Source organism: Musa acuminata, chromosome BXJ2-2 (genome assembly GCF_036884655.1).
Source record: "Musa acuminata AAA Group cultivar baxijiao chromosome BXJ2-2, Cavendish_Baxijiao_AAA, whole genome shotgun sequence".
NCBI lineage: Eukaryota > Viridiplantae > Streptophyta > Magnoliopsida > Zingiberales > Musaceae > Musa > Musa acuminata.
Window position 1 is genome coordinate 22,464,554 of NC_088339.1, and position 27,255 is coordinate 22,491,808.

Here is a 27,255-nt window from a genome sequence, read left to right on the forward strand (position 1 = left end):
GGAGGAGGAACAAGGAGACGTTGGCTAATATGCCTTGTGCCTCGTGGTGGCAACTGCTGGAACGTGTGTGGACGCAGGTCCCTTGCTGATCTTGTCGACGCCCATTTCTGATTCTGGGACCTCATGCCAAGGGATTGAATGGACACAGGTGGGTCCTGTATCAACTCCAGTATTTTGTACCTCCAACAAATCAACACTACCACCACCACCAGCAAACTACATGTTGTATCACAAATTTCATATATTTCAATATATTAAAGCTACCTAAGTTTTTATTTTATTTTGTATATCTTCCCCAAATACCAAATACTTTGAGCAGCAGCAAGGAAAAAACCTTTTCTTGATTCTGCAACCCACTTAATATGAAAAAAATAGGAGTTGCTGGTAACTTATTAGGACCATACAATTTTGAAGTACTAACTAAGATAACCGAGTATCCAACAAGATCGAATGCTTCAAATTAGTAGCTAAGCAAGTTCCTACCATTGAATTTCCTTGGAGGTCATCAAGATTAGCTTCATCAGTTTCATGATGTAACCATGTTGAACTGGAACCTCGACAACTGTTGTGGAATTGTTGATATAACGGGGCCATATCTCTGCATCCATTTCAAAGGACAAGTATGTTTTCTATGTTAGAGAAGAACAATATATGCCTAATAGAAAACAAACAAACAAGACTTTTTAACATTACAAAAGTGAACTAGGGTAAGAAACTAGAAGATTACGGTTACAGATATGGTAAAAGGCAGCATATGATCGATATCACAATATCAGGTAGGTTTGGAAAAATGTAAAGAATATTATCCTCCAGATCCATAAGCTAAAACCTGAAGGACCTCTCATCATCTGCTTATATTGGTAACTTTATTTTATGTATAAAAGGCAATAGATAGCAGCTTAAAAAAGAGTCATAATGCACAATTCTTGCAATTGTTGTAGTGAAGCAGATCTTCTAACAGTTGAGGTGTATGCTGGTACCTGAACATTGTCATATAGTTCAAATAATGGAACCGCAAGCAACTTCAAGTTTTTGGGAACAGCAAAATATTCTCTTTCTGACAGGTGCACAAGGAAAAGTTTCTTACATTCCTGGAAATAGACAATTTTGGGTTTAGAATCAGAAAATAGACCCCACTAATTTTGAATTCATTAGTCAATTTATGAAGCTATAAGTGCAACATACCTTGGGCTTAGTTATATGAGGAGGGCAGTATGGGTACATTACTGTTTCAAAGTTCGGCCTCCACCAGGTAGCAACACATTCACCGATCTGCAAGTTAAAGCAAACATGTAACCAATGTCACCATAATAGGTGCCACTTGAGCTCGGCACATAGTCAATATATGCACCACAATTGGTAAAAGAAATAACAAACAGTACTATGGCAAACAAGTAATGATATAAAACCCTCATTCAGCGATGCCATTAGAAGAGGAAAAAAGTGCATATGAGTCAAAATCTCCAACACCACAAAAGTGGAAATGAATGCCGTGATTCATGCTCGAGGAAATAAGAAACAAGCTGGAGAAGTATTAGTTGTTTGACACATCTGATAGTTCAGAATGTGGACCAGATCAGGCAAAGTTGCTGAGACAAGAATGGTATAGAAGGCTACATTGTGGCCAACACAATGTTACTGTTAGTGCAACATTTTTCTCAGCATGAGATGAATGCTTCTGTGCACATGAATTAACCAGAAACAAGACTGTTTTACAAATTATAATCAATGCACATGGTGTGTGTGTTCCTTCTTATAGAGTTCTTTCGTCGATAACTAGAAAGTGAATTTAGTGTAGGCCAAGAAAATTTTGATTTGGCGAAGTACCTGCCAATTCGGCAGAAAGGAAGGTGAATTTGCAGCAAGTTTGCTACAAAGCTTTCGTTTCAGACCCTCTATTTCTGACAAATCAAATCACATGAACACAGGGTCAGACAAGTGAAAACTTCCCATGAAAGATATATCAAAGCTAGAACATGTCAGGAAATAGGATTTTGCATTACTGACAACCTACCATTCTCCCCAGGCTTTAGACGTCCACCAGGAAGCTTACAGAAAGTATTGCCTATTTGCAGTAACAGTATGTGCGGATGATTGTGCTCCTGGACCTACAAGAACAAATAAATAAATAAAGTTTTAACTTTAGTGATGGGAAAACTCAAATTCGATACAAACTTTTAATTTCCACATTGATATTTTATGATGAAAACAAGATATCCCAGGAAAATTATGACCATCACATGTTCGGGTGAATAACAAGACATGATATGCTATCGATAACTTGCGCAATGCACAACAGCACAGAACAATAATCATGTTACGTAGAAGGAATCATCACAATATTTGAAAACATTTGGCTAGCAGTTGGGACATTACTGCTTTGTTGTATTTTGTTAGCAGCTAGCTCCCACTAAATTTGGTTACCTGATCAAAGATATTTAAAGAAAAAAAATGTCTAAGGCAGCTAAGAAAGCTTGAGGCAAAACATGTCGAAAATTAGCTCACTGAGATAAACATTAATAATTATCCTAGATGTTTAGGGACCTTCAATGAACAAAGTTCAAATTTGCAACAGAGGTTAGCCAAACTCAAATAACAAAAGAAACCTGATTGATGATTCCATATGGATAAGCTACCAAACAACAGACAACTCCCCAAGAGAGTATTATGTAGAGCATTAGACTTGAATGAAGTTTCCCAAACAACAGATAGACAAATGAATGACAAGGATCGAAGTTAAATTAATAGGTTATTTCAATTGCATTTAAAAGAAAGAACGAAATACAAAGACAGTATATACAAAACATATTCTTGAGGTACACCCAAGCTTAAAAATCATTCATTGAATTGTGAAAGCAAAAAGGATGAAAAGGTTTTCTTGGTGCATACAATTATTAGTCATGATTAAGGGTAGAAATCAAGAACATGAAGCAACACAGAAATAGGAAAAAGAAGTGCAAAGAGGAAGAGAAAAGAGTAGTGATGAGTGAACCAGATTTCCTTTTTTTGCAGCTAATATGCATTCCACTTCAACAAATTTGCTCAGTCAAGTTGATTTTCCCAAAGCTCATGTATAATATGCGACAAATAATTCATCCCAGAACCAGCCAAAATAATGCTCATATAATTGATTTAATTCTAAACCAATCTAACAAAAAAAATCAAGCAGTCCATGGTTTCACTACGAAGAAAAACAATTTCCAAAACATTTCCCGAAAGAAACTAGGGATGAAAAAAATCAAATAAGAATATTGCAACACAGCCAAGTGTGAAGAGGCTAAAACGTGGATCTTTATTATATTTCCAAAACCTATCCTGTCCGAGGATCCTTACAATTGTGATTCTTTCATTCTAAATTCATGGTATTAAATTAATCATTGTCCATATTTGCAATATGCATTCTGGCATACCTCTCGAGTACAACTCAGTGTCTAGAACAAAGATTAAATGTATTTTCAAATCAAGGACAAAATATTGATGTTACAAACTCACGATTACTGTTGTGAGCACTTCCACATTATAACCAAATCAAGAGTGCACTTTTGTAGGAATTGAGAATAACCAACAAATTCACCACAACGTACATAACCATAAAATTTTGAATAGATTAGCTTGCTGTCAAAGAAAAATGTGAACACCATATTCCATTATTTATCTTCCACAATGTTGAGAAAACCAAAACGCAACTAAAAGCTGATAAGATACTGGTATATTGTGTAGATCTTTACCAGTAAAATTCCTTCAACACTTGTCCGCATACCTTCTTTCATATAGCTGAATCAAAAGAAAAGAAGAAGTCAAACAATAGAAGAATTCAAAAGTTCCAGTACGTCACATTAGGGATGTGCCATAAGAGATGAGAAATACCAAAGGGCTTTCTCCAATATAAGTTCCAAAATTTCTGACAAGAAAACAACAGTGGTTTTCATTCTACTATCAGTTACTATCAATTCACAAATTTCTATTTATGGATAGTCCCAGTGCCAAATTATGGGCAATTGCGGCACTTGGTTTTGTATGAAAACAGAAGTTGCTGTTTGACAATAACCATAAAAGTTTTAGAAATGTACAACTTCAAAGACTGCTAAATTATGAAAATTTCCTTAATTGCAGTTGACAATTCAACCAACATTTGGTTTTGTATGAAAACAGAAGTTTTAGAAATGACAATTCAATTCACAAATTTCTATTTATGGATAGTCCCAGTGCCAAATTATGGGCAATTGCGGCACTTGGTTTTGTATGAAAACAGAAGTTGCTGTTTGACAATAACCATAAAAGTTTTAGAAATGTACAACTTCAAAGACTGCTAAATTATGAAAATTTCCTTAATTGCAGTTGACAATTCAACCAATATTTGACCACTCTTGGTGCCTTCATCGTCTTTCTTTTGTTACATCTTTAAGAATAGAGTCACTTCACCAGTAACATCCTTTTTAAAAGAAAGAAAATTACATGACATAGAATCATATGATAGGTCCTTCAAGCAATGTGCTGTTTGCAACCAACAAAAACAACAAAATGGAAAAAAAAAAAAATCAACAGGAATAATTTGAAAGGTGAGCATCAATTGGCAATGGTAGTCACCATTCTAAGAATATGCAACCAAGGCATTTTGCCTTGTGCCTTACAATGGCTTAAAAGGTTAGTATCAAGCAAGAATGTTTTAGCTGTGACGTTGTAAAGAATAGTGATCACACGTAAAAATGGATTTTGACAAAATAACACCTAATATAGTTAAAGTAATCATGACAGTCTTGAGGAAAAAGAAGTACACATTAGCTACAACTCAGGCTTCTGGTTATTAATTGAAAATTTAGTATGACATCATTAGCAAATCAATAAGAAAAGTAGCCTAAATTCCTCTAAAGAAGCCTCCAATCCACAGTTGATGATCAAATGGGTGCCTCAATGCTAAGAGGTAGAAGAAGCAATTCCATTTCATTAACACAGTAAGTTGATATAGCCTTTCACAGAATGTTAAGATATTTTTCCATTTTCAATGGAAAATACAAGCAAATAGCTTAAACCTGAAGGCAAATAGTGGAGAAACATACATGATACAAGTTCCAAAATATTCACTTTGAATAGGGATACATGTTAAAGATGGTAATCATCAATTTCTTAATGAGCCTTGAGTTTTACAGACCCAGCCAGTAAACACAACTTACACGAACTAATATTCATTCAATCAAAATTTTCATATTTGTTGTCTTGCAGTGCTTCATACAGTGCATATTATCCCACCAAACAATAACATTAAGTGCATATCATTTCCCAGGGAAGATGAAACTACCCACAATAACATTAAGTGCTCAATTAAGATTGCATGTAAGAAGCAAACTTATCAACCACAGGTCATACAAGGAGTTGGAAATTCAACATGCAGGTGCATACAATGCTATCCTTTTCGGTTAAGAGAGCACCATTCCAATAAGAAACAAGAATAAAAAAGCTAAGTCATGCAAACTTTTAGTGCTTCTACAATTAAAAGCATACTACGACTTTGTCCTTCCTAACATATACGCCTGGATATTGACCCAAAAAAAAAAAAAAAACCAATTATCATGGGTTTCAAGAGAGAGATCAGAACAAGGTTTGGTGTACCGCTCGGTACAAGCAGTACGTACCAGTCCGATAGAGGACCGATATGGGCAGTACATCGGTACACCCCAATGTACCATGTGTCAGTACGCTCGGTACAATTTGGTACGTACCATATTGATAGCCGGTTGATACACCGGTATTGACCGATAATACGAATCATGGATCAGAGTATATTTTTAGTAAGAATCTTAATCTATCCAATCAATGAGTAAATAACTGTTATGAGCATGGTAAAGAATACAGTGGATGATCCTTGTTTCAAGCCACCATCATTCCAGGTGCCACTACTTAGTCCACAACCGTTACAAGATGTGACTTTTGGATGATAAACTTTATCAGAAAAGAAGAGTATTATTAGCCTCCAAACCGCAGAGTATGAATTCAACTGTATAAAACTGGACCTAACAATGGACTTTATGCATCATTTCTGTTAGATATTTTATATTTTAAAAATAGAAATCTCAAATTTTATTTTTATTTTACTTGTTTCCTTATTTTGTATACGTTATTTCTGATTGATTTACATACTTTAATTGAATTTATTGGTTATGATTACACATAGCCATAAATGAATTTATCAATCAATTTTATATGAAAAATATTCTTCTACTCGCAGCGTCAACCTCCCCACGGTCGTGCCCCCAAAGAGGAATCCCGGTCGTATCCTTGAACCACAAACCTGTGAAGGATTCCTTAGGACAGCATCACAAACGCGATTCCGAATGAATTCTAATCTTCTTATTTTTGTTTTATTAATTAAATCAGATTTAATATTTTATCACTGAGTTTTTACCCCCAACAGTTCCAGCATCAATGTAAGTGTACCTACGATCTAGGGAAGGTGCCAAAACTCTTAAATCAACCCTGTCTTTGATCTTGCGATCCGCCGCTACTTACGTCGTGGATTGGACAAAAGGGAGGAGCCTACCACAAATCAAATAGTACTAGTGTTTGATACGAAAGAGAAAAGAAACGAGACTAGGGTTTCGGGAGCGATCAGGGTGGTGGACTTACTTGACCTTCATGCGGGCGAGGCGATCGGCGACGGAGGTGTCCTTCTCCATCTTGGGCTCCTTCGTCCCGAACGTGTAGTTCGAGAGGGGGTACGTGTTCACCACCGACGAGGTCACCATCCCTCCTCTTCCTCCTCGCCTGCGTCGTTCTCTGGCTCTACGCTTGACCGGCGGCCGAAAGTACCAGGCGAACCCGAACTGATTCGGTTGGGGTTTTATTTCGGGGTTCGCCCTTAGAGAACTTGAGACCGACACAAAGAAGGAAAACGTTTTCTTTTTCTTGTTAAAAGAAACAGAAACAGATGTTTCAACGAGAACTAAAGCTCGTCTCCATGTTTAGGGAATTCAAAAGTGTTTTCATCGAGAGGCATCATCGACTACGTGTGGCCGTGCGTTCGACGCGTGTACGAGTCAGGTTTGATGGGTTTCCTCAAACCGTGGATTTCGTGGTTTCCCAACAAGCAAAACGTGGGACTAAAGCCCACTGGATTCCGCTCTTCTCGCCACCTTTTCTTGCCTCTTTATATGCGCCACCGCACTGCCCGCAGAGTCTCCAGCGCCGACCGAGGTTTCGAGCTAACGTGCAGCCTCACCTGATCTCCACCACCGCCACCATGGACGTGTACATCTCGGAAGAGTACGTTGTGAGGCGCAGAAAGGAGAAGGCGGCGGTGGCAGCCGAGTCGGGGAAGACGACCGGCTCTGGGTTACGGAAGGAGCAGCAGCAACAGAAGGAGAGGAAGTCTCGAGCTTCCGTCGTGGGAATCATCGAGAGCAGCAGTGTTTTTGGTGGAGATGGATGGGGGCAGGAGATTGTTTTCAATTGCTTCTCTGCATAGGTTGTCTCTGCAGGGAGTTCCTCTGCTCGTGGTCTTGTTGCTTCCTGGACTTGGGAATGCTGCTAACCACAGATGATACTTATGAATCCAAAATGCTAGAACAAATTAATGAGATTACAGGATGCCTTTCATACTATTAACGAGTGGTTTGATCTTTGCAACTGTGACTAGTGGTTTTGGCAACACCCAGAGTCGGAATGTGCACTACTTTGGGGTAGGAATGCATGTGGAGTGTTCGATAAAAATGTCTAGGTTAGGTAATCTTCTGCGTGATAGTGTGGGTTAGAACTCGTAGGAACAGAGGAGATGAGAACGAGCAGAACTGTTGCTATTGGGCAGGTAATCTTCTGTGTGGTAGTATGGGCCAAACTCGGACCTCTGTTCATCTGAATAGCTGAACAGCTTTAGTAGTCATATTCCAGATGACACTACTTCAATGAAGCTGCATTTGTTCATGCTTTGAACATACTGATGACTTTATTATAATAACCCACATAATTTTAGATGTCTTGCCGCTACATATACATTTGTGTTGCTATGTTACTTGAGAGAACACGTCAATCATACAGGAAATACTTTTAAAGGCATGTGAAGTTGGGGAATCTTTCACGTCGACGAAACTAATGATGCGTGGACTATTGTTGTGTGTAAGCAATGGAATGACAACGGGGGTGGGTGAAGAGAATGTAAAATTGACTCAGCGAACCCAATCGAGGCTCGAGTAAAGGGAAGACGAACCCGGTTTAAGTGGGTTGGTCGGACCGAGATGTCCAAAATAAGTTCAACCCGATGTCACTGCACAAGTCATGACTCGGTCGTGGCCGTGTTGGCATGAGATTTGACCAAGTCCAGATTGGTGACATGGCACGTCTCCATTGGTCGGTCCATGTTCTGAAGCCAAGGCCGGATGTTCGATTGTCGTCGAGATGGAATTCGCGCAGGTAAGGGTGGAAGATGGACTTACTTTATCGAAGACTCCAAAAGTGGCCCGTGTGCAGAGTTCCAATTCTAGACGTCAAAACGACAGATGAGGAAGAGGAGAAGCCAAGAGGCGTGTTGTTGAACGTGGAAAGGATGTTGTAACAGAGGAAACCCTCGCGACGAATCTCCATCCTCCGCAACTCTTCAGTCTTCTTCTTCTTCTTCTTCTTCTTCTTCGATCCAGGGAGCAAGGAAATAGCAGACGCCGGAGCTCAAGCATATACACTAGCAGGAGAGATTGAGAGGCCGAGATGAGGACATGCTTGAAAGCCATGAACGTGTCGTTGGAGAACAAGGCAAACAGCGCCGTAGCTGTAATACGATCGTCGACGAAGGGAGTCGCCGTCGTCTTCCTCACACTCGTCGTCCTTGTCATCGTCATCTCCACGCATTGGATCGATGGCACAGTAAGTGAATTCGCGTTTCTTTCCGGCTAAAGCATTCTTTCTGCTGGCTTCCCGTTCAATCTCCTGGCCACAGTACCATCGAGCAGTGTTAGGATTCTTGGTGTATTGAGGACTCAAACAGAGAATGTCCAAACCGGAGTTGCCTACGAGATTATTCCTAGTGCGATTAATGTGACGGGCTTCGTTCCAGTGGAATGCAACTTTAGTGACAATAATTGAGATTGCACTCGCAGGACAGCCACTATGCCACTCCATTTTGTAAAGGGTGTGCCCCAGCCATCAGCCCCACTGCTGCATAGTGCCATTGTGTTCTTGGTGAACGATAAACATCAATGACACTTCAAAATAGGCTGTGTGTGTTCAAATTGCTAACGATTTGTCTCGTGATCTAAGATGAAATCTCATGTATTTTATATAAAATTGAAATATTCTGATACATATGAACCTTAAATCATTTAGAAATCAATCATGGAAGTGTATACTCCAACCTTTTGTTACGATGACAGTGTTATCTATTGATTGCTCTGTAAATTAATCTTGTAGCGTCTCTTTCTGTGTAGACTCTCACAACAATAAGCTCCAAGAATGAACAAGTTCTTAGCTCACAACCCCGCAAACCACAGTCAAAGACCATAATTTTGGCCTGTGGAAACCAAACGACTCCTGTGTGCCAAAGATCACTGTCTCCATCTCCGCCTCCGTCTGCTATCTCTTCTGTGCCCCAGTCGTCCCCTTCCTGCCCTGACTACTTCCGCTGGGTGCACGAAGATCTCCGACCGTGGAAGTCCACCGGCATCACAGAGGAGATGGTGGGGAGAGCTCGAAAGTTCGCCACCTTCCGGTTGGTGGTGCTCGCCGGCCGAGTCTACGTCGAGCGTTACCGCCGAGCGTTTCAGACAAGAGACGTGTTCACCCTGTGGGGCATATTGCAGCTCGTCAGCCGGTATCCCGGCCGCGTCCCCGACATCGACCTCATGTTCAACTGCGACGACACACCCGTCGTGAAGCTGGCCGACCACCGGTCATCGCCGCCTCCACCTCTCTTCCGCTACTGCAAGGACGACAGGACCTTGGACATCGTCTTCCCGGACTGGTCATTCTGGGGCTGGTAATGGGCTCATCCACAATCTTGCCGCGTGTTCTGAAGCAATGTCTTGCGATGTGTAACTTGTTGCTGTGGTCGCTGCCAGGGCTGAGCTCAATATAAAGCCATGGGAGACACTGGCGAATGATCTGAAGCAAGGAAATCAAAGGGTGAAATGGAGGGACAGGAAGCCGTATGCCTACTGGAAGGGCAATCCATGGGTATCCGACAGTAGAAGGGATCTTATCAAGTGTAACCTCTCCAAACATCACGACTGGAAGGCTCGTCTCTATGATCAGGTACGACACCAAAGACTGGATCAAGAACACTGCTTGAGATGCTTCTGAGCTTTCTATTATTTTACTTCTCCGTAGAATTGGGATAGGGAGATCAATCAAGGGTTTAGGAACTCAAACCTGGCCAACCAATGTGATCACAGGTGAGTTGCTTCCTGATCTCCGCTTGTTCTTACCTGTAAATGAAATCTCATGCTATATTTACGGGGGAGGTTCTCGTTAATGGCAGGTACAAGATCTACATCGAGGGCCGAGCATGGTCAGTGAGCCAGAAGTACATCCTAGCATGCGACTCGCCTGCGTTCTTTGTGAAGACTCACTTCCATGACTTCTTCTCCAGAGCTCTGATGCCAGGACTACACTTCTGGCCAATAAGGGAGGACGATAAGTGTAGATCGATCGAGTTCGCAGTTGACTGGGGCAACGAACACCAAGAGGAGGTAGGCATCACATGCATTTCTTGCTCCAAATCTTACGAGACGCTCAATCACGGAAGCTTTGCAGGCACAAGCCATGGGAAGGGCAGGCAGCAGCTTCGTGCAGGAAGAGCTAAAGATGGACTACGTCTACGACTACATGCTGCACCTGTTAACCGAGTACGCCAAGCTGCTGAGGTACGAGCCCGCCGTACCAGAGAAAGCCACCGAGCTCTGCTCCGAGTCCATGGCCTGCCCTGCCACCGGCCTCGTCAAGGAGTTCCTGATGGCGTCGATGGCGAAGTCGACGCACGACACAGAGCCGTGCGCGATGCCTCCACCCTTCGATCCGGAGGCGCTCCAAGTGGTGCGGGAGAAGAAAGCTAACGCCGTGACGCAAGTAGAGTTGTGGAAGCAGCAAGCTTGGAATAAAGGTGTTTGATTTGATTCGGAGACCTAAGAAAACTTGATTGTATTCATTTGTTATATGATCAGAATTTGAGGCCAACGGAGAAGTTGGGATGGATAAGTTCGACATATACTCGAATATCATGAATGGATAACACAGCTTATCCATATCGGGATGATATCAAACAGTTTAATAGACATATAGAAACCATGATTTGATAAGAAATCTCGATCCAAATACTCGAGTTACTTGTTCTTCCATTTTCTCCCTCCCTGCAATTATCAACCGATGGTTGATGCACAGAGAGAATTAGAAGGGTACTCAGATGGGTTGCGTGAATTAGAGGCGATGTTTGCAGAGTTTAAGAACAAATCGAACCGCGTCGCGGCCACGATACGATCGTCGACAATGGGAGTCGTTGTCATCTTCCTCGCCTTGCTAGTTCTTGTGTTCTCTACCTTTTGGATCGCCAACATCTCTGTGAGTGCAGTTGGATCTTCTTCTTCTTCTCTACCTTTTGGATTTACACTTGCAATAACATCATTGTTACTTCTTCTGCTAATGCAGGATTACAGAATGGTAACCACCATGACTCCACAAGCTCTCAAATCAAACATCTCCCACAGTGCACACCCCGCGCCGAAACGTCAACCAAAACCTATCGCCTTGACCTGTGGAAATCAAACAGCAGTTCCAATCTGCCAAAGACAAGTCTCTGCATCAGTTGTTCCTTCTCGCCCCCCCACCATGCCCCAATCCTCTGCTTCCTGCCCCGACTACTTCCGATGGATTTACGAGGACTTACGACCGTGGAAAACCACAGGAATCACGAGGGAGATGGTGGAGAGTGCTCAAAAGTTCGCCACCTTCCGGTTGGTGGTGCTCGATGGCCGGGTCTACGTGGAGCACTATGGAGGAGGATTCCAGACGAGAGACGTGTTCACGCTTTGGGGCCTCCTCCAGCTCGCTAATCGATATCCAGGTCGCATCCCCGATATCGATCTCATGTTCAACTGCAACGACACGCCTTCCGTCAAGTCAGCCAGCCACCGGTCGTCACCTCCGCCTCCACTCTTCCGGTACTGCAAGGATGATGAGACACTGGACATCGTCTTCCCTGATTGGTCGTTTTGGGGTTGGTAATAAGTTCATGCGCAAGATACTCCACTCCAGATGTTGTTGCCATGTTTTGTCCTTAGATTCCTCTGTTCTAAGTAGCTGTAATGGTGACTGGAAGGGCTGAGGTCAATATAAAGCCATGGAGGACCGTGATCAAGGAGCTGGAAGAAGGGAACAGAAGAGTGAAATGGAGAGACAGGGAGCCATATGCCTACTGGAAGGGCAATCCATGGGTATCTGATAGCAGGAGCGATCTCATGAGGTGCAACGTCTCCAAGCATCACGACTGGAATGCTCGTCTCTACGCACTGGTACGCCACACAACACTGCATCTGCTACTTCTACGATATATGCTCCAACTCAATCTGGCTGGTACTCTGCTGTAGAACTGGGACAGTGAGAAGAGGCAAGGTTACAATAACTCAAACCTAGCAAGCCAATGCAAGTATAGGCGAGTTGTTCTTCTCATCGTTCCTACATTCCTTCTCTCTTCTCCTCTCTTAGGTTCAGGTTTGTGATGGCGTGCAGGTATAAGATCTTTGTGGAAGGCCGGGCATGGTCAGTGAGTAATAAGTACATCTTAGCGTGTGATTCGCCTGCGCTGTTTGTGAAGACTCGCTTCCATGATTTCTTCTCCAGAGGTCTGATGCCAGGGCTGCACTACTGGCCCATAAGAGAAGACGACAAGTGCAGCTCGATCAAGTTCGCTGTCGACTGGGGCAACAAGCACCAAGAGGAGGTATGCATCCTTTCTCCAGCCTTCTTGCACCTGAGAACCTGTGTGTTTCTGATCAACGTAGAACTAACAGGCAGAAGCCATGGGAAGAGTAGGTAGCAGCCACATGAAAGAAGAAGTAAAGATGGAGTACGTCTATGACTACATTCTACATCTACTAATCCAATACGCCAAGCTGTTGAGGTACAAGCCTACTGTGCCGGAGAAAGCTATCGAGTTCTGCTTGGAGTCTGTGGCTTGTCCTGCCACGGGCATCGTCAAGAAGCTCCTGATGGAGTCGATGGAGAAGTGGACAGAGGAAGCGGAGCCGTGCAGAATTCCCCCACCATTCAGTCCGGAGGAGCTACAAGAGATAATGGAGAGAAAAGCAAATGTTTTGAAGCAAATCGAGTCGTGGGAGGAAAAAAAGGCTAACACATGAGAAAACAAATTTAGCCGTAGATACGATAGCGATTTATGTTTGACTCTTAAAATACGCATGACAATATTTTCATAAGAAAAAAAAAACAATTAGTATAAACTTTTTTTTTTTTAGCTCGGTCATACTATACGTAAAAGCTCTTGCTTTTTCTTTTTTTTTCTTCAAAAAGTATCCTCAATTTTTACTCTTCCCGTCTATATTTCTTATAATGCTCTTAATATCCCTAGTTGTTATCTGATTGCCTCGGATTCATCACGAGATCTTATTATTTTTCGCCACACTAGTGGCAAGGTCCTCCTCATGCATTGCTCTTTTATTGTCATCTTTGTCATTTTTATGGGAGAATACTATAAGGATTATGGTAAAGAAGATTATGACAAACATTCCAAGCACCTCTCCACCACAACCCTTGTGGCCTCCTCCACCCTTGTATTTGTGGTTCGATGCCAATAGTACCCATGAGTATGAGCATCAATAATACTCGTAGATATAAGTATTTGTAGGGACTAGCCCCTAACAGATGAGGATGAGAGTATTTTTTATTACCTACGTAGTTATAGGGTTGGGATAGATAGAGCACTCCCCTCTTTGTATCATACCTGTACACTTGATTCAAATAGTTGAGTCTTGGTTGAGTCGATTGCGAATCAATTATGAGTTATTTTATTTAATTGAATCAGATGATACCATATCAACAAATATTATTGTTTATATTTGGATATATTTATATTTGAATATTATTATGATGTATAAACTTTATAAATATCATTATTATTTATAAATTTTAGTACTATTAATTAGTTTTGATAATAATTTTATTTTTTTAAAAAATAAAATAGATTAATTAAGAAAATATAAAGAACTCATTGGTTCATTACTCCAAATGGGGATTCCTCATCCCCGCCCTCGCCCCATCTAAATGAGGAATGTGATGGGGATAGGGGTGGAGAATGAGAGATGAGATAGGGATGAGGAAAGCACTCACTATCTTGTCTCGTTGATATTCCTATCTATCATAGCTTTTATGGTGTTAACATGCGATATAACTATGGCTTCATAGTTGTTTTGGGAGGGTATTCGTATGAAATGGAGATAGAGATGGTTAAACGAAAACAACGAGAGAAGGATGGTGCATAAAGAGGGTCCGATGACTAGCGTGGTGAAAGACAACGAGGTCGAGGCAACCAGGTAAGGGATATAATATCTAAATATTTGAAATGTGTTAAAGCATGAATAATTTATCAAAAAAAAACTCTGGTTTTATCAAATGACACCCTCATATTTAGTTTTTACTAAAGAAAACCCATTTTTCATATTATAATCAAAATATTTTTTATAAAATAGAAAAAGATAGTTGATGTTTGTTGACCATGTTGACTTTGGGTTCAATCGATTTGTTTCACATGAACCGGACTAGACCAGTTCAATAAAAGTTTAAGTAGTTAATTTATTCCTATTAATCCTAGATTATCTCTTTTTTTTTCTTCAAATTATCCCATTACTTTTATTTTCAAATTACCTCCATCTTCTCCACGTCCTCCACTACCTCCTCCTCCTCCACTTTGCTACCTTTTCTTCATCCTCGTTCGCTTCTTCCTCCTTACCCCTCCCTTAGTTTCCTTATCCTCCTCCTCGCTCTCCCCTTTGACTTCCCTTCTCATCCACCTCCACCACCTCCCCTCCTCTCTCGTTCACCTGCCTCACCCTCGCCTCCTCCTTCCTTACCATAATTTACTTATATTAGTCATTACACCCAGAGTTACACTCATTTACATGATATATTAAAATATATATTAATTTTTATATAAATATATTTTTAAAATTATAATAAAACTAAAAAACTTAAGTTATCCTAAAAAGTATATTATTTTTTATATAGAATTATCCTAAATTACCCTAAAAATATTACACTCAAGTTACACTTATTCATAGAACATATATATATATATATATAATTATCCTTAATTCATCATAAATATGCTAATATTAAGTTTGAATTGATTTGTTAAAAAATAACTCGAGTTATACTCGATTATATATTTAATCCAAAAATATCTTATTTGAAAACTTAATCACCCTAAACTCATAAGAAATTAAATATATATATATATATATATATATATATATATATATATATATATTATATCTTAGAATTAAGTACTAGTAGTTTTGAAAAAAAATGAGATTAACTTGATGAAAATTAACTTAAATTACACTCAAGCTAAGCTTATTACAAAAATTATTATCCTAAATTTATATAAAATAAAAAAAAGTGATAATAAACATATTAGCATCTCACTCCAATAGTTCCAAAGAAATTTGGATAGGTTTGTTGAAAATTCAAATAGTTACACTCGATAACAAACGTAACATAAAAATATTTTATTTTAAAAATTAATCATCGAAAATTCATACAAAAATAAAAAATGATAATAAATATATTAGCATCTCATCGTAGTAGTTTTGAAAAAGTTTAGATAGGTTTGGTGAAAATTTAAAAAGTTATATTCAATTATAGATTCAACATAAAAAATACTCTTTTTCATAAATTTATTATCTCACCTTAATAATTCATGAGAACCTAGCATGAATTTGCTAAAATTTCAATGGGTTACATTCAATCACCGATTCAACCCAAAAATATCCTTCTTAAAATTTTATTCATCGTAAACTAAAAAATAAATACTAAATAACTTAAAATGATATACTAATAGTTTTAGAGAAATTTGAATTAGCTAGGATAATTGCATATTATTCCTTGTAGTTAACTATGATTGATATCCTGGTCCATATACTTTAAAAAGTAACATTAAGATCCCTACACTTACGAAGGTGAAACATTTAACCCTAATTTTTTTTACATTGTTAATTTCATCGATGGAAAAAATCATATGTGTTATCGCATACAAAAAAAAAAGACATAAATGAAAAGGATAAAAAATAATTTTTATTAATTTTAAATTATTAATTTCACATAAACTTTTCCTTCCTCCTCTTCTAACTTGCTGGTCTATCGCACCTGCTCGCCCACTGCACTTGGTTATGTATATAAGAGCGTGCTAATCCCATGGTGTTGTATGTGATTCACTACTACCTGGGGTTGAAGTCATGGTTGTACTTCTAAGACTACGATTGCCATTGGAACTTGCAAAAGTTTTGGGGCTTCATTAGTGATGCGACGCAAACAACATGGTGGAGAGTGCAGACACGCTGCCGGAAGACCTACAGAACTTGTGCCTGTTAACAACTAAGAGGAAGGCTTTCTTGGAGTATCATAGGAGGAAGGTTGAGAAGGTCAACTACCCTAACAGACATCAGAGGCGGAACATTATTGATCCAAGATTGGAGATATACTTTGAGGCATTTTGCAACCGGTGGATTTTCGGTTCGATGGTGACCTCTCTTATGGTTTTAGCCCCTCTTAATGTTCATTTTAGTTCATATAGTTTTGGCCATGGATAAGCTCTTATGGTTTACTTATGTCTAAAATAATTCTTATATTTTCAAAAGGATAGTATATAAGCCCCTCATGTCAAGTTTGAGTTAACAAACATTAGAGTCTGCGGTATATTGACCCACGATAAATCATTAATATAATGATATATATAATTTAAGTTAAAAAAATGATGAATGTCCATCTTGTCGAGGAAGAGGAAGCGATGAAGGTCATAGTGATGGATGAAAGTGAAGAGGAAAAGATATGAGAGGTTGGAGGCAAGGGTGAGAGAGAGCTAGACTACCACATCGTAAGTGCGATTGGTAGGAGCGTATGAGAGGACGAAGTGGGAGGCGGAGGGGACGAAAACGCCCAAGAGGAGGAAGAGGGACTGAGAGACCACTGCATGCTTAACATCGGATTGGTCGACATGCATCCACCCGAGGTAAGACCGAAAGCTCTTGAGCTCGTCGTTAATGCGAGATAGACTACGTGAGTACAACGTTAGTGCGAGAGAGACTACGTGAGTATGTCGTTAGTGGGAGGGGTTTATATGCTATGTTTTTTCAAAATACAGAGTTATCTTAGACATAAATAAACCATAAGAGCTTAAATGGTTTATGATCAAAATCATAAGGTCAAAACCATATAAGCTAAAATGGATCTTAACCCTTTATTAAATTTAAATTATATATGTAATTATATTAATGATTTATTGTGAGTCAGTATGTCACTCTAACATCTGTTAACTTAAACTTGATGGGAATGACTTATATATTATATTTTTAAAAAATATAAATATTATTTTAAACACGAGTAAATCATAAGGGCTTAAATAGTTTATGACTAAAATCATATGAGTTAAAATTAACCCATACTTTTTTTTTTTTAAGTATAAGGATGAAAAAACTAATAATAGTTAACAATAAGAGGGTAATAAGTAATTACCTCAATGAAAATATTTTAGTTATACTCGTTCTTGGATTTAACAAAAGTTTAATTCGATACGAATCAATCCGATTTGAATCACTTAAATCTGACAAAATTAGCTCGTGGATCTAAAATAGTATTATTAAATTGCCCTTAAAGCAATTATTGGTTGTTTGTTACCAAACACGAGAAATCATGGTCCAGCCGGAGGCAGCGACGTTGACTTTCTACTCCTACAAGTCTACTGTGCTGGAGCAGTGCAGGAGGAGATGATCATGGTGGCATCAGGCATCTGCCCCTTCTCAAGAGGCTAACTCCATAAGTTATTCCTCCTGAGACTGAGACCCAACCACTTCACCTCTGTGATGATCCAATAATTGTTCCTCTCCTTTCTCCTCCTCCTCCTCCTTCAGCTGCTGTTGCCAGATTCAGCTGCAGCAAATATGGCGATGAGGGCAAACCTGCGCAGATTGTGGCATGGGTCGCAAGCGACGCACTCATCGTTGGAGAGCAAAGGGAAGAGCGCCCCGGCCTCGAAGCATTCCCCTATTAAGCTTGCAGTTGCCGCTTTGGTTGCCATCCTTGTTATCGTTTTCTTCATCTCTAACAGCGCAGTAAGCATCCCTTGGATCTTCCTCTTCTTCTTTCTGATACTGTGATTTCTATGTCCGAGGTTTTCTTAGGTAGATTTCTTGTTTTCTTTTGAGAGTCTCAGTGTTTCCTTTCTCTTCAACTATAAAGGCAGATTTTGGGGTTAAAAATCCTGTTTCAGAAAACAATCTCTAATTTTCTGATACTTTCGGAGGATTTCACAAAAAGTGATCTTAACAAATTGGGTTTTCATTTGTCCATCTTCCTATCTGATCTTTCATCTCAGATTACTCCTTCAAAGCATGAGATTCAATTTTGGTAAAGGAATGCTTCACATTTTCTTCTAAATGAGTTGTGTTGTAATGTTAATCAAATAGATATCATCCATTTCACATGTTTGATTCGGTAGATGATCTTTTGCTTGGTTAGTGATGCCAACCAAGTTCTTGAGACCTCATACCAAAAATTTCTATGATAAACGTTTTTTATTTGTCTTATATATCATTCTCCATCTACCAAATTGAACTGTGCATTGATGTGAGACCAAAACAAACATGTTGCAATTCTCAATGAGTGAACAGTACTTCAACTTGTCAAGACCATCAGACTTATGGCACTAATTTTAACTACAGAGGAAGGCCTCACCAAATATGCACATGCTGCATGTTCTCTAGGTTCCGAATGCCCCCTGCTTCATATTAGATCTAATTGCATGACATAGGGACAAACCTGTGTGATGCTAAGATAATGAAGGAAAGGAAAATAGTAATAGTTTCTAAAAGTTATTGGCCACACTAGAAACGGAACAAAGCATGTACCTAAGACATGACATCTTCAGCAGAATTGGCCGAAAAGCAAACTAGGAACACAATTTCTCAGAATTTTCTTATGCACTTTTGGATCATTTGGAACATTGATTAAGCAGAACAACAATTGTGACAAATTATGACAAATTCTGGAGGCTTCTATTTCTCTTATTTTTACTCCAACCATTACAAATCGAGAGTGTGATTCTTCGAGAGAAATCCAATGGTATAAGTTCTCAGTAGGTAAAACCTATGGGTTAAGATAGAACTAATGATTTTAATTTTAGGAATTGTCATATATTTTGCACACTTCAATCTAAACTCGTGGTAGCAAATAGTCGATTTTGGGTGCACGATGACATAATTAACTCAATAAGCTTTAAGATTCAAATGCTACTAATGCAAACCTTTAATGCTAAGAACAGAAGATGCATGCAAATGTTAAGATCGCATAAGCAAGCTCTTTCATGCAAATATGAATGTTGCAACAGCAGCAAGCAACTATTTATCTCGTTGTAATCCAACTTTCATACAATCCTGTTGATAAAATTTCTTATTAATGGTAGTTCAAACTATCCATAGTTATATGATCAATGTGGTTGTAAAAGAGCTACATGTTTATTGATTCTATAATTACAATGTTGTATCATATTTCCAGCTTTGTGTCATTTCTGTGAGTTATGATATCTAGCTTAAAAGAAAGAAATAAAGAGAAAGAGATATTTTCTTCTTCTTGTTTGGGTCGGCAGACCTTCAGTTGGAGTGAACAAGGAGTCCATGCAGAGTCTCTCAAAACGCAGCCCTCCAAAGCACAAGCAGTGCCCGTTACACAGCCCTCCAAAGCACAAGCAGTGCCAGTTACACAGCCCTCCAAAGCACAAGCAATGCCTATTACCTTAACCTGTTCAAACCAAACATCACCCATCTGCAAAAGATCTTCCAATCTGGTCTCAGCTCTTTCCCTCACCACTCCCCATCAATCCCCTACCTGTCCTGCATACTTCCGGTGGATTCACGAGGACTTGCGTCCTTGGAAGTCCACCGGAATCACAAAAGAGATGGTTGAGGGTGCTCAAAAGTTAGCGACCTTCCGTTTGGTGGTGCTTGACGGTCGAGTTTATGTCGAGGAATACTTTGGACAATCCATGACGAGGAATGTGTTCACCCTCTGGGGCATCCTCCAGCTTGTTAATCGGTATCCTGGGCGTGTCCCTGACCTTGATCTCATGTTCAACTGCATGGACCAGCCGTCTGTTAGATCCGCTGAATATAGCTCTTCGACTCTGCCACCGGTATTCCACTACTGCAAGGATGATCAGACATCGGATATACTCTTCCCTGACTGGTCCTTCTGGGGTTGGTAATATGCTCAAACTCAACAGTAATGGTGGTTCCTTTTCTTTGTGCTAACTGGTTTTAATGGCTATTGGAAGGCCTGAGACCAATATAAAGCCATGGGTGCCACTGATGAATGACATGAAAGCAGCAAATGAAGAGGTGAAGTGGATTGATAGGGAACCATTTGCATTTTGGAAGGGCAATCCAACGATGGGCAGCAACAGGCAGGAACTTCTGAAGTGCAATGTCACGAATGAACAGGACTGGAATGCTAGGATATATACGCAGGTAACTTCTTGAACCTGATTGATTTCAGTCTCTCTTTAAATATTGTGTCTTGTGATCTGAAGAAATGCATGACAATCATACTTCTGTCCAATTGAAATAGCTTGAGAAGTTTTTGATAGACTTAGCTGTAATGTCAGCAACACAATATGGATGCATCATATCAGCTCTCATGCTGCATTCCTTTAGGCACAATTGGTAATCCCTCATGAAAAAGCTTCTTCACTATATTCCTGAGGAGGTAATTTTGAATTGTTCAGCATGAGAAATTCTTTGTAAAGATGGACCGGTTCATCTCTAGCAAGTGCCATTAGCTCAACAGAGAGCAAAACAAATCTATGGTGCACGAAGCACGCATTGAACGCATTGCTTTTAGCAGATTTACATGTTCTATGAGATTACTAGAGTCTTAGTTCTTTAATCTCTGATCAATATCAGGACTTCTCTGCAGGATTGGAATCGGGAAGAAAAGCAAGGGTTCCAGCAATCGAACCTGGCCAAGCAATGCAGCCATCGGTAAGTTTCTTCTGTTTTCTGTTAAACAAGAAAACATTATAATTGCATATCTCACCATATGGAAAGATTTTGATGAGCAGATACAGGATATATGTGGACGGTTTCGCATGGTCAGTGAGCCAGAAGTACATCATGGCATGCAACTCGCCGACATTGTTTGTGAAGACTCGCTGGTACGAGTTCTTCCAAAGAGGTCTCGTGCCGGGACATCACTACTGGCCGATACCAGAGAACAACAAGTGCAGGGCTATCAAGTTTGCCGTCGACTGGGGTAATCAGCACCAGGAGGAGGTAGTTACCGTGTAACACGTTTATCAGGTTAAAACTTGGATAATCCTAATCTAATCATTACCAATTCTAACAGGCACAAGCCATGGGAAAGGCGAGCAGCAACTTTCTGACAGAAGAAGTGAAGATGGACTATGTATATGATTACATGCTGCATGTATTGACTGAATACGCGAAGCTTTTGAGGTACAAGCCTACTGTACCGGAGAAAGCCACCGAGTTCTGCTTGGAGTCCATGGCCTGCACTGCTCAGGATAACGTGAAGAGATTCTTGTTGGAATCAATGGAGAAATCAACTCATGTTTCAGAGCCATGCACATTGCCTCCACCCTTCACTCCGCTGGAGCTCCAACAGCTGAGTCAGAAGACGGCTGATGCTGTGAAGCAAGTGGAGATGTGGGAGCAAAAAGCTTGGGTAGAACAAGGGAACGAGTTGTAAGCATTCCGTGCACGCTAGATTGTAGTACAGTCCCACCATCATACGTTTCATGGAACTGCAGCTACCAATTTGTTCATTTCTGATATCTCTAAAAGATGTCAAAATCTCTCCACGCTCATGAAGAAATATTTGAATTCAGAAGAACAAATGCCAACGCACTTTGGGAGGTCTGTAAGATCTATAAGATCATAAACATATACATTAATTATTCTTTGTAATTCATACAGTAAAACAAATGCAGTTGGCTTTATTTTTGCATAGGTTCTACCATTCTTATATAGCATCTTGCATTTTAGCAGCTTTATTCTCTTGCCTGTGGCATCATGATAAGATTGCTCTTTTGTGACTGTGGTATCATGATCAGGTTTGAACCATCCCAAGGGTTGCAGCATATACTTGCTGATGTCAAATGCTACCAACTGTAAGAAAGAATCCATGTGAAGGCAAAGAAGATTGCAGAAGTTGTAATTGCACATGAAACAACTTTCTCCTTGACATTTTTTGGCACTATGGAGCTACAGCTTCATCTTTTAAAGTCCAGTGTGGATGCTATTTATGTAAAGAGAGTTGACATTTGTTGACCTTGTCTCTGACCAGGTCAAACACCTTCCACAAGGATCTCCCCCTCCCCTGCATAAAACAGAGGTGTCGACAACCCAGTTTTGCTGTTTCAGCAATGTAACTTTATTGAATGATCTCTAATTTATCTCAATATTATAGAGCTGTTCCATGCCTTTCTTTGTGGATCAAGCAATACCGTCTAAGATTAGCTAAGCAAGCAAAGACTAATCCATTAAAGTTTGGTGCATGCGAGCAAATCCAGGTTGACTCCCTTTACATGGGAATGCATCCTCCTCAACTTCGTGCCGTGTTTAGGCCGCCATGACTTCTTCTGCTGTCATCGTCTGCACTTGGTATACTCTCAGGTAACAATAGGCCATTTAACTGATGGGGGAGAAGAACCTACAAGGAGATCAACAAATCTATCTTTAGAGTGACTGCTACTTCATGACGTACTCTGTTGTTAAGCCTATCCTCCGAGACTACATGAACTCGAATATTACTAAAAATAAAAAGGAAGAGTAGAAAAGAATAAAGATTAAAAGACATATTTTGATTCCAAATCATATTGTTATCACAAATGCTAAGGAGATCGAACATCAATTTGAATTAAATAATTCCATCTACGAAAGCAAAACATTAGCGATTACATTAAAAATCTTTTCTTTATTTTTTCCATCACAGAGAACGGTCACACATTTCGCCGCTCATGTCAACACAGTCGAAGAAGACGAAACAGTGGAGAAAAGTCAGCAAAGGTGGCTTTGCAGGAAAAATATGCCCAAAATCAACCATCTTCGTCGATCTACAAAGTCATAAAGCTGGAAAATATCATTTTCCTCGTAACATAGGACACGAGTCTACCTTTCCAGAAGGTGCAGCTCTGCTTTATAATAGCCTCAATTTAGGGAGGAACAAAGTCGCAGCTGTGATAGGTTGAATGCGAGCGAGAAGGGAAAATAGGCTTAATTTGTGATTTTAGCTCTTTATGCACGTGCTGAAGCGATCTCGGCGTCATCGAGATTCGCGCACAACCATCGTCGGCAAGCGTATTTGAGAGTTTCGGTGGGGTCGGGTGGCAACTCCGTCCTCGTCACGGTGGACAGCAGAAGACCGACTTCCAATTCAGGTCGTGTGCCTCTTTGGTCCGTTCCGCCTACGTCAACTTCACCCGAGGACTTTTCGACACAGCCGGTTCATCGCATTTTGGGGGGTAAGCGCGTCAGCCACTACTTTTCGCCAAAAGAAGTCTAATTAGAGTAGGTTTTGTGCTTTGCATGACATGACACAAAAAAAAGCTTCATAAATAAATAAGCTATATTTGAATAGTATGATTAAAAATAAAATACAAAGAATACTCCTTAATCTCCTTCGTTTTCTTCTCCTCTTTTTTTTTCTAATAGTTAATTAATTAATTATTTATTTTTTATGCTTCATGGTTGTTGATAGCCGTATGTTATTGGCGAGGGTTTTAAGCGCCGGCCCTTGGCGCCTTGGCCGGAGGCACGAAGAACTCGGCCACGATCCGCCGTTGGATCTTCCCGGTGGCGGTCTTCGGCAGCGAGTCCGTGATGAACACCCGCTTCGGCACCTTGAACGCAGCCAGGTTCTTCCGGCAATGTCTCACCACCTCTGCCTCGTCCACCTCCGCCCCTTCCCTCGGTATCACCGCGCAATTGATCTGCCATCGATCGATAAGACCCATGTCAGAATCATCGTCGCCGTCCGATAAGAAACCAACGGATCCAGCGGCTTACCTCCTCTCCGTACTTGTCGTCCGGCACGCCGAACGCCACCCCTTGCGCGATGTCCGGGTGGTCCAATAGCACCGCGTCCACTTCGATGGGCGATATCTTCTCGCCTGAGAAGAAGATGAAGGGATTCGAGGACTGAGAGATTGCATAACGGGATGCAGGGTACGATGGGAATTGGGGGAGATGGATGCGTACCTCCGCGGTTGATGAGTTCCTTGATGCGGCCGACGAGGTGGAGGTAGCCGTCGGCGTCGAGGAAGCCGACGTCGCCGGTGTGGAACCAACCGAAGGCGAAAGCCGCCTTGTTAGCCTCTGGGTTGTTCTTGTAGCCCTTGGTCACGTTGGGGCCCCGTATGCACACCTCCCCGGGCACGTTCGGCGGGCGGCTAGCGCCCTCCTCGTCGAGGATCGCCATCTCCAGCCCAGTCGGACGCCCCACGGCGCCCGGCTTCCGGGGCCCGTCATCCGGGAGCGGGTTTGACGCCATCTGGTGGGCCGCCTCTGTCATCGCGTACGCCTCCAACACCGGCGCACCGAAGGCCGCCTCGAGGTGCTCCAGGATCACCGGCGCCAGCGAGGCACTGCAGCTCCGGATGAAGCGGAGCTTCGGGTAGACCGGTTCGGGCCGGCTGGCGTGGCGGTCAAGGAGGATTTGGTGGATGGTGGGCACCGCAGTGTACCACGTGGCGCCGGAGGCACGCATGTCGGCCCAGAAGGTGGAGGCCGAGAAGCGGCCGGCGGCTGGGAGGGCCACGGAGGCGCCGGCGGAGAGTGAGGACAGAAGTGCCGCCACCAGGCCGTGAACGTGGAACAGGGGGAGAACGATCACGGTCGAGTCGGACTCGGTGAGCCGGTACGCTGACCGGATATTCTTGACAGACGCCGCGAGGTTGAGCTGGGTCAGAGGGACGCCCTTGGGTCGGCTAGTGGTGCCGGAGGTGTGCAGGAACAGCGCGACGTCAGAGGGGTCGTTAACGCGCCCAGCGAGCGGGGTGACGGCAACGTCGGCCGTCGTCGCGCCATCTGGGAGTGAGAGTTCGAGCGTACCGGACGCGTCGCGAAGTGATGCAGCGGCGCGGGGGATTCCAAGCTGGGCCGCGGCGGCCTCCGCGGCCGCGTTGCCCTCGGCGTTGGTCACCAGCAGCTTTGTCTCCAAGTCGGAGAGGTAGAACACGAACTCATCCTCGGTGTAAGCGGAGTTGAGCGGCGCCACCACGGCCCGGGCGCGAATCACCGCCAGAAACACGATCACAAGCTGCACGAACGTCAAAGCAACACGTCAGCCGGATGCCTCGGCGACCCCCACGGCGGCGATCAATCAAACCAAGGCAATAGAAAGCCGGACGAACCTCGACGGTGTTGGGGAAAGCGAGGGCGATCACGTCGCCGGGGCTGACGCCGGCCGCGGCAAGACGGGCGGCGGCGTCATCCACGAGTTGGTGGAGGCGTTCGTGGGAGAGATCGAGTCGGCCGGGGACGGAGATGGCGCGCCGGGAGGGGAACTCTCCGGCGGCCTTCCTCAGCACTCCGGTGAGAGTGAGTCCTTCCATTTCCGCCACTCAAATTGCTACCCGAATTAACAAAAGCAACGAACGAACAGATACGGCTCAAACCAAAACAACCACAAACGAACACCAATCGAAACAGAAACAAGCGCGAGCCACAGCGGGGACGGAGAGAAATGGAGCGACGGACGGCGCCTTTAAATAGAGCAGGGTGATGGGATCACGTCGTCTGGGGTAGGTCGTCGGGGAGGTAAGTACACGTGTCAAGCGCAGGAGGACGCGTAAGGCACAAGGATTCCAGCGCCCGTGGCCTCCGCACTGACGGTTACGCAATCACACGTGGACGCGTGAAACCGGAAGGCACACTCCACGGTTGCGATCGGTCCGCTGATCTGTTGAACTCGTTCGTGGGAAGCTGCGTACAGGAGCCGTTGACGGAACGAACATGTCACGCGCGGTTCAAGCGGGAAGGCGGGGGAAGCGAAGGGGAAAGCGGAGGACATCCCAGTGGGTGTCCATATCAGTTACAGCCTCCACGTGATTCACCTCCTTTCGAACACGCTTAAATGTATCTGACGGCAACCGTTCGATCGTCGATAGTCACCGAGGGGAATGATAACGAACGGGTGCGATGAACTCCGCCCTTGGGGTTTGACCCGGTCGTCGAAACCCAAGACTTCCGATCCTGGTCAAACAGTCCAAGATGGACTCACCCGCAACGGTGTTCAAAAAGGGGTGAAAGTAGAGAAAATTACAGTTCTAATTGCAGATAATTATTACAGTCTTAATTGCTTCTCTTCTGATGCATCTTTCAGCGACTTTTGGTGGGGAAGATTAAAAACGTTATAATTGTTTATTATATAAGATTAATGCGTTGACAATTATTTTTGTTTATATGTCATATATTGGAAAAAAACTCTATGTTTAATAAACCAAATTTAAATGATAAAGAAGCAAAGTAGCATTAGGCCTCACTTTGCCAGGTGAATCAATCATCTCCACCAAGTGTTCCTAAAGCATTCCTGATACAAGGAATCTTATGCAGTTGTTTCTTCATTCCACCTCCACCGAGTGTACCTATAGAGAGAGAGAGAGAGAGAGGGGGGGGGCAGACTTTGGTCACCCGTAATGGAAGGTTTCTGGAAAGGAAGTGGCGGAAGACACGAATGCTGCGGCAGCCGTCTGTGTTCCGATGACATAAGTGATTGCGTCTCTGCTCGCTGGGGAAGGCAGCGTCTAATTACGGCTTAATGATGAATTGAAATGACTATTTTGTCCCCAATAATTTCTGCTCCTAATAAAACTGCTCTGACGTTTATTAAATAAATAGTTTTATGTTGCAGGAAATGAAATGAATATAGAAACGGGATGAAATGGAGTAGAAGGAAAAAATATTATAGACTCCACCCAACAAAATTTGTTGCCATCATACCCTTCAGTTTCATGTAAGCAATGTGAAGATAGTTATATGCTGTATA

General features: G+C 42.0%; 5 protein-coding genes across 8 annotated transcripts; 3 read left to right on the forward strand and 2 right to left on the reverse strand.

Moving 5' to 3' along the window:
• Positions 1-326: 326 nt before the first annotated feature.
• On the reverse strand, positions 327-6,826 carry LOC103971509 (pre-mRNA cleavage factor Im 25 kDa subunit 2). The gene is made up of 7 exons (XM_009385540.3): positions 6,622-6,826; positions 3,729-3,774; positions 2,015-2,108; positions 1,828-1,901; positions 1,186-1,272; positions 981-1,091; positions 327-598 (listed from the first exon to the last, which is right to left on the reverse strand). The coding sequence occupies exons 1-7, from the start codon at positions 6,738-6,740 to the stop codon at positions 527-529; spliced, it is 603 nt and encodes a 200-aa protein (XP_009383815.2). The 5' UTR covers positions 6,741-6,826; the 3' UTR covers positions 327-526.
• A 1,722-nt stretch (positions 6,827-8,548) lies between these two features.
• On the forward strand, positions 8,549-11,151 carry LOC103973788 (uncharacterized). The gene is made up of 6 exons (XM_009388451.3): positions 8,549-8,847; positions 9,408-9,955; positions 10,038-10,230; positions 10,306-10,370; positions 10,457-10,667; positions 10,732-11,151. The coding sequence occupies exons 1-6, from the start codon at positions 8,692-8,694 to the stop codon at positions 11,083-11,085; spliced, it is 1,527 nt and encodes a 508-aa protein (XP_009386726.2). The 5' UTR covers positions 8,549-8,691; the 3' UTR covers positions 11,086-11,151.
• Positions 11,152-11,179: 28 nt separating this feature from the next.
• LOC103973797 (uncharacterized) lies at positions 11,180-13,790 on the forward strand. Of its 2 annotated transcripts, none has more exons than XM_009388462.3 (6): positions 11,180-11,532; positions 11,620-12,191; positions 12,290-12,482; positions 12,558-12,622; positions 12,700-12,910; positions 12,981-13,790. In XM_009388462.3, the coding sequence occupies exons 1-6, from the start codon at positions 11,341-11,343 to the stop codon at positions 13,326-13,328; spliced, it is 1,581 nt and encodes a 526-aa protein (XP_009386737.3). In that variant the 5' UTR covers positions 11,180-11,340; the 3' UTR covers positions 13,329-13,790. The 2 variants fall into 2 exon arrangements, with proteins under 2 accessions (XP_009386737.3, XP_064951465.1); XM_065095393.1 differs by having other exon boundaries at positions 11,331-11,532; positions 13,003-13,163.
• Positions 13,791-17,883: 4,093 nt separating this feature from the next.
• Positions 17,884-22,215, forward strand: LOC135605377 (uncharacterized). 2 transcript variants are annotated; one of them, XM_065095395.1, is made up of 7 exons: positions 17,884-18,016; positions 18,108-18,308; positions 19,841-20,451; positions 20,525-20,717; positions 21,166-21,230; positions 21,311-21,521; positions 21,595-22,215. In XM_065095395.1, the coding sequence occupies exons 2-7, from the start codon at positions 18,138-18,140 to the stop codon at positions 21,955-21,957; spliced, it is 1,614 nt and encodes a 537-aa protein (XP_064951467.1). In that variant the 5' UTR covers positions 17,884-18,016; positions 18,108-18,137; the 3' UTR covers positions 21,958-22,215. The 2 variants fall into 2 exon arrangements, with proteins under 2 accessions (XP_064951467.1, XP_064951466.1); XM_065095394.1 differs by having other exon boundaries at positions 17,898-18,308.
• Positions 22,216-23,817: 1,602 nt separating this feature from the next.
• LOC103971535 (oxalate--CoA ligase) lies at positions 23,818-25,958 on the reverse strand. Of its 2 annotated transcripts, XM_009385584.3 has the most exons (4): positions 25,622-25,958; positions 24,468-25,527; positions 24,276-24,379; positions 23,818-24,199 (listed from the first exon to the last, which is right to left on the reverse strand). In XM_009385584.3, the coding sequence occupies exons 1-4, from the start codon at positions 25,820-25,822 to the stop codon at positions 23,990-23,992; spliced, it is 1,575 nt and encodes a 524-aa protein (XP_009383859.2). In that variant the 5' UTR covers positions 25,823-25,958; the 3' UTR covers positions 23,818-23,989. The 2 variants fall into 2 exon arrangements, with proteins under 2 accessions (XP_009383859.2, XP_009383851.2); XM_009385576.3 differs by having other exon boundaries at positions 24,276-25,527.
• Positions 25,959-27,255: the final 1,297 nt, after the last annotated feature.

Bases quoted from the DNA above. Each gene is read 5' to 3' on its own strand.
- LOC103971509 (XM_009385540.3), bottom strand. From the start codon at position 6,740: ATGGTGACCTCGTCGGTGGTGAACACGTACCCCCTCTCGAACTACACG. The intron at 3,775-6,621 runs GTAAGTCCACCA...CTTTTGATTCAG, and splicing joins CTCGCCCGCATGAAGGTCAA to CTATATGAAAGAAGGTATGC. The intron at 1,273-1,827 runs GTACTTCGCCAA...TTTAACTTGCAG, and splicing joins CCTTTCTGCCGAATTGGCAG to ATCGGTGAATGTGTTGCTAC.
- LOC135605377 (XM_065095395.1), top strand. From the start codon at position 18,138: ATGGCGATGAGGGCAAACCTGCGCAGATTGTGGCATGGGTCGCAAGCG. The intron at 20,718-21,165 runs GTAACTTCTTGA...ACTTCTCTGCAG, and splicing joins ATGCTAGGATATATACGCAG to GATTGGAATCGGGAAGAAAA. The intron at 21,522-21,594 runs GTAGTTACCGTG...CAATTCTAACAG, and splicing joins GTAATCAGCACCAGGAGGAG to GCACAAGCCATGGGAAAGGC.
- LOC103973788 (XM_009388451.3), top strand. From the start codon at position 8,692: ATGAGGACATGCTTGAAAGCCATGAACGTGTCGTTGGAGAACAAGGCA. The intron at 9,956-10,037 runs GTAATGGGCTCA...GGTCGCTGCCAG, and splicing joins GACTGGTCATTCTGGGGCTG to GGCTGAGCTCAATATAAAGC. The intron at 10,668-10,731 runs GTAGGCATCACA...GAAGCTTTGCAG, and splicing joins GCAACGAACACCAAGAGGAG to GCACAAGCCATGGGAAGGGC.
- LOC103971535 (XM_009385576.3), bottom strand. From the start codon at position 25,822: ATGGAAGGACTCACTCTCACCGGAGTGCTGAGGAAGGCCGCCGGAGAG. The intron at 25,528-25,621 runs GTTCGTCCGGCT...ACGTTCGTGCAG, and splicing joins CTTTCCCCAACACCGTCGAG to CTTGTGATCGTGTTTCTGGC. The intron at 24,200-24,275 runs GTAAGCCGCTGG...GATCGATGGCAG, and splicing joins ACGACAAGTACGGAGAGGAG to ATCAATTGCGCGGTGATACC.
- LOC103973797 (XM_009388462.3), top strand. From the start codon at position 11,341: ATGGTTGATGCACAGAGAGAATTAGAAGGGTACTCAGATGGGTTGCGT. The intron at 12,623-12,699 runs GCGAGTTGTTCT...GATGGCGTGCAG, and splicing joins GCAAGCCAATGCAAGTATAG to GTATAAGATCTTTGTGGAAG. The intron at 12,911-12,980 runs GTATGCATCCTT...TAGAACTAACAG, and splicing joins GCAACAAGCACCAAGAGGAG to GCAGAAGCCATGGGAAGAGT.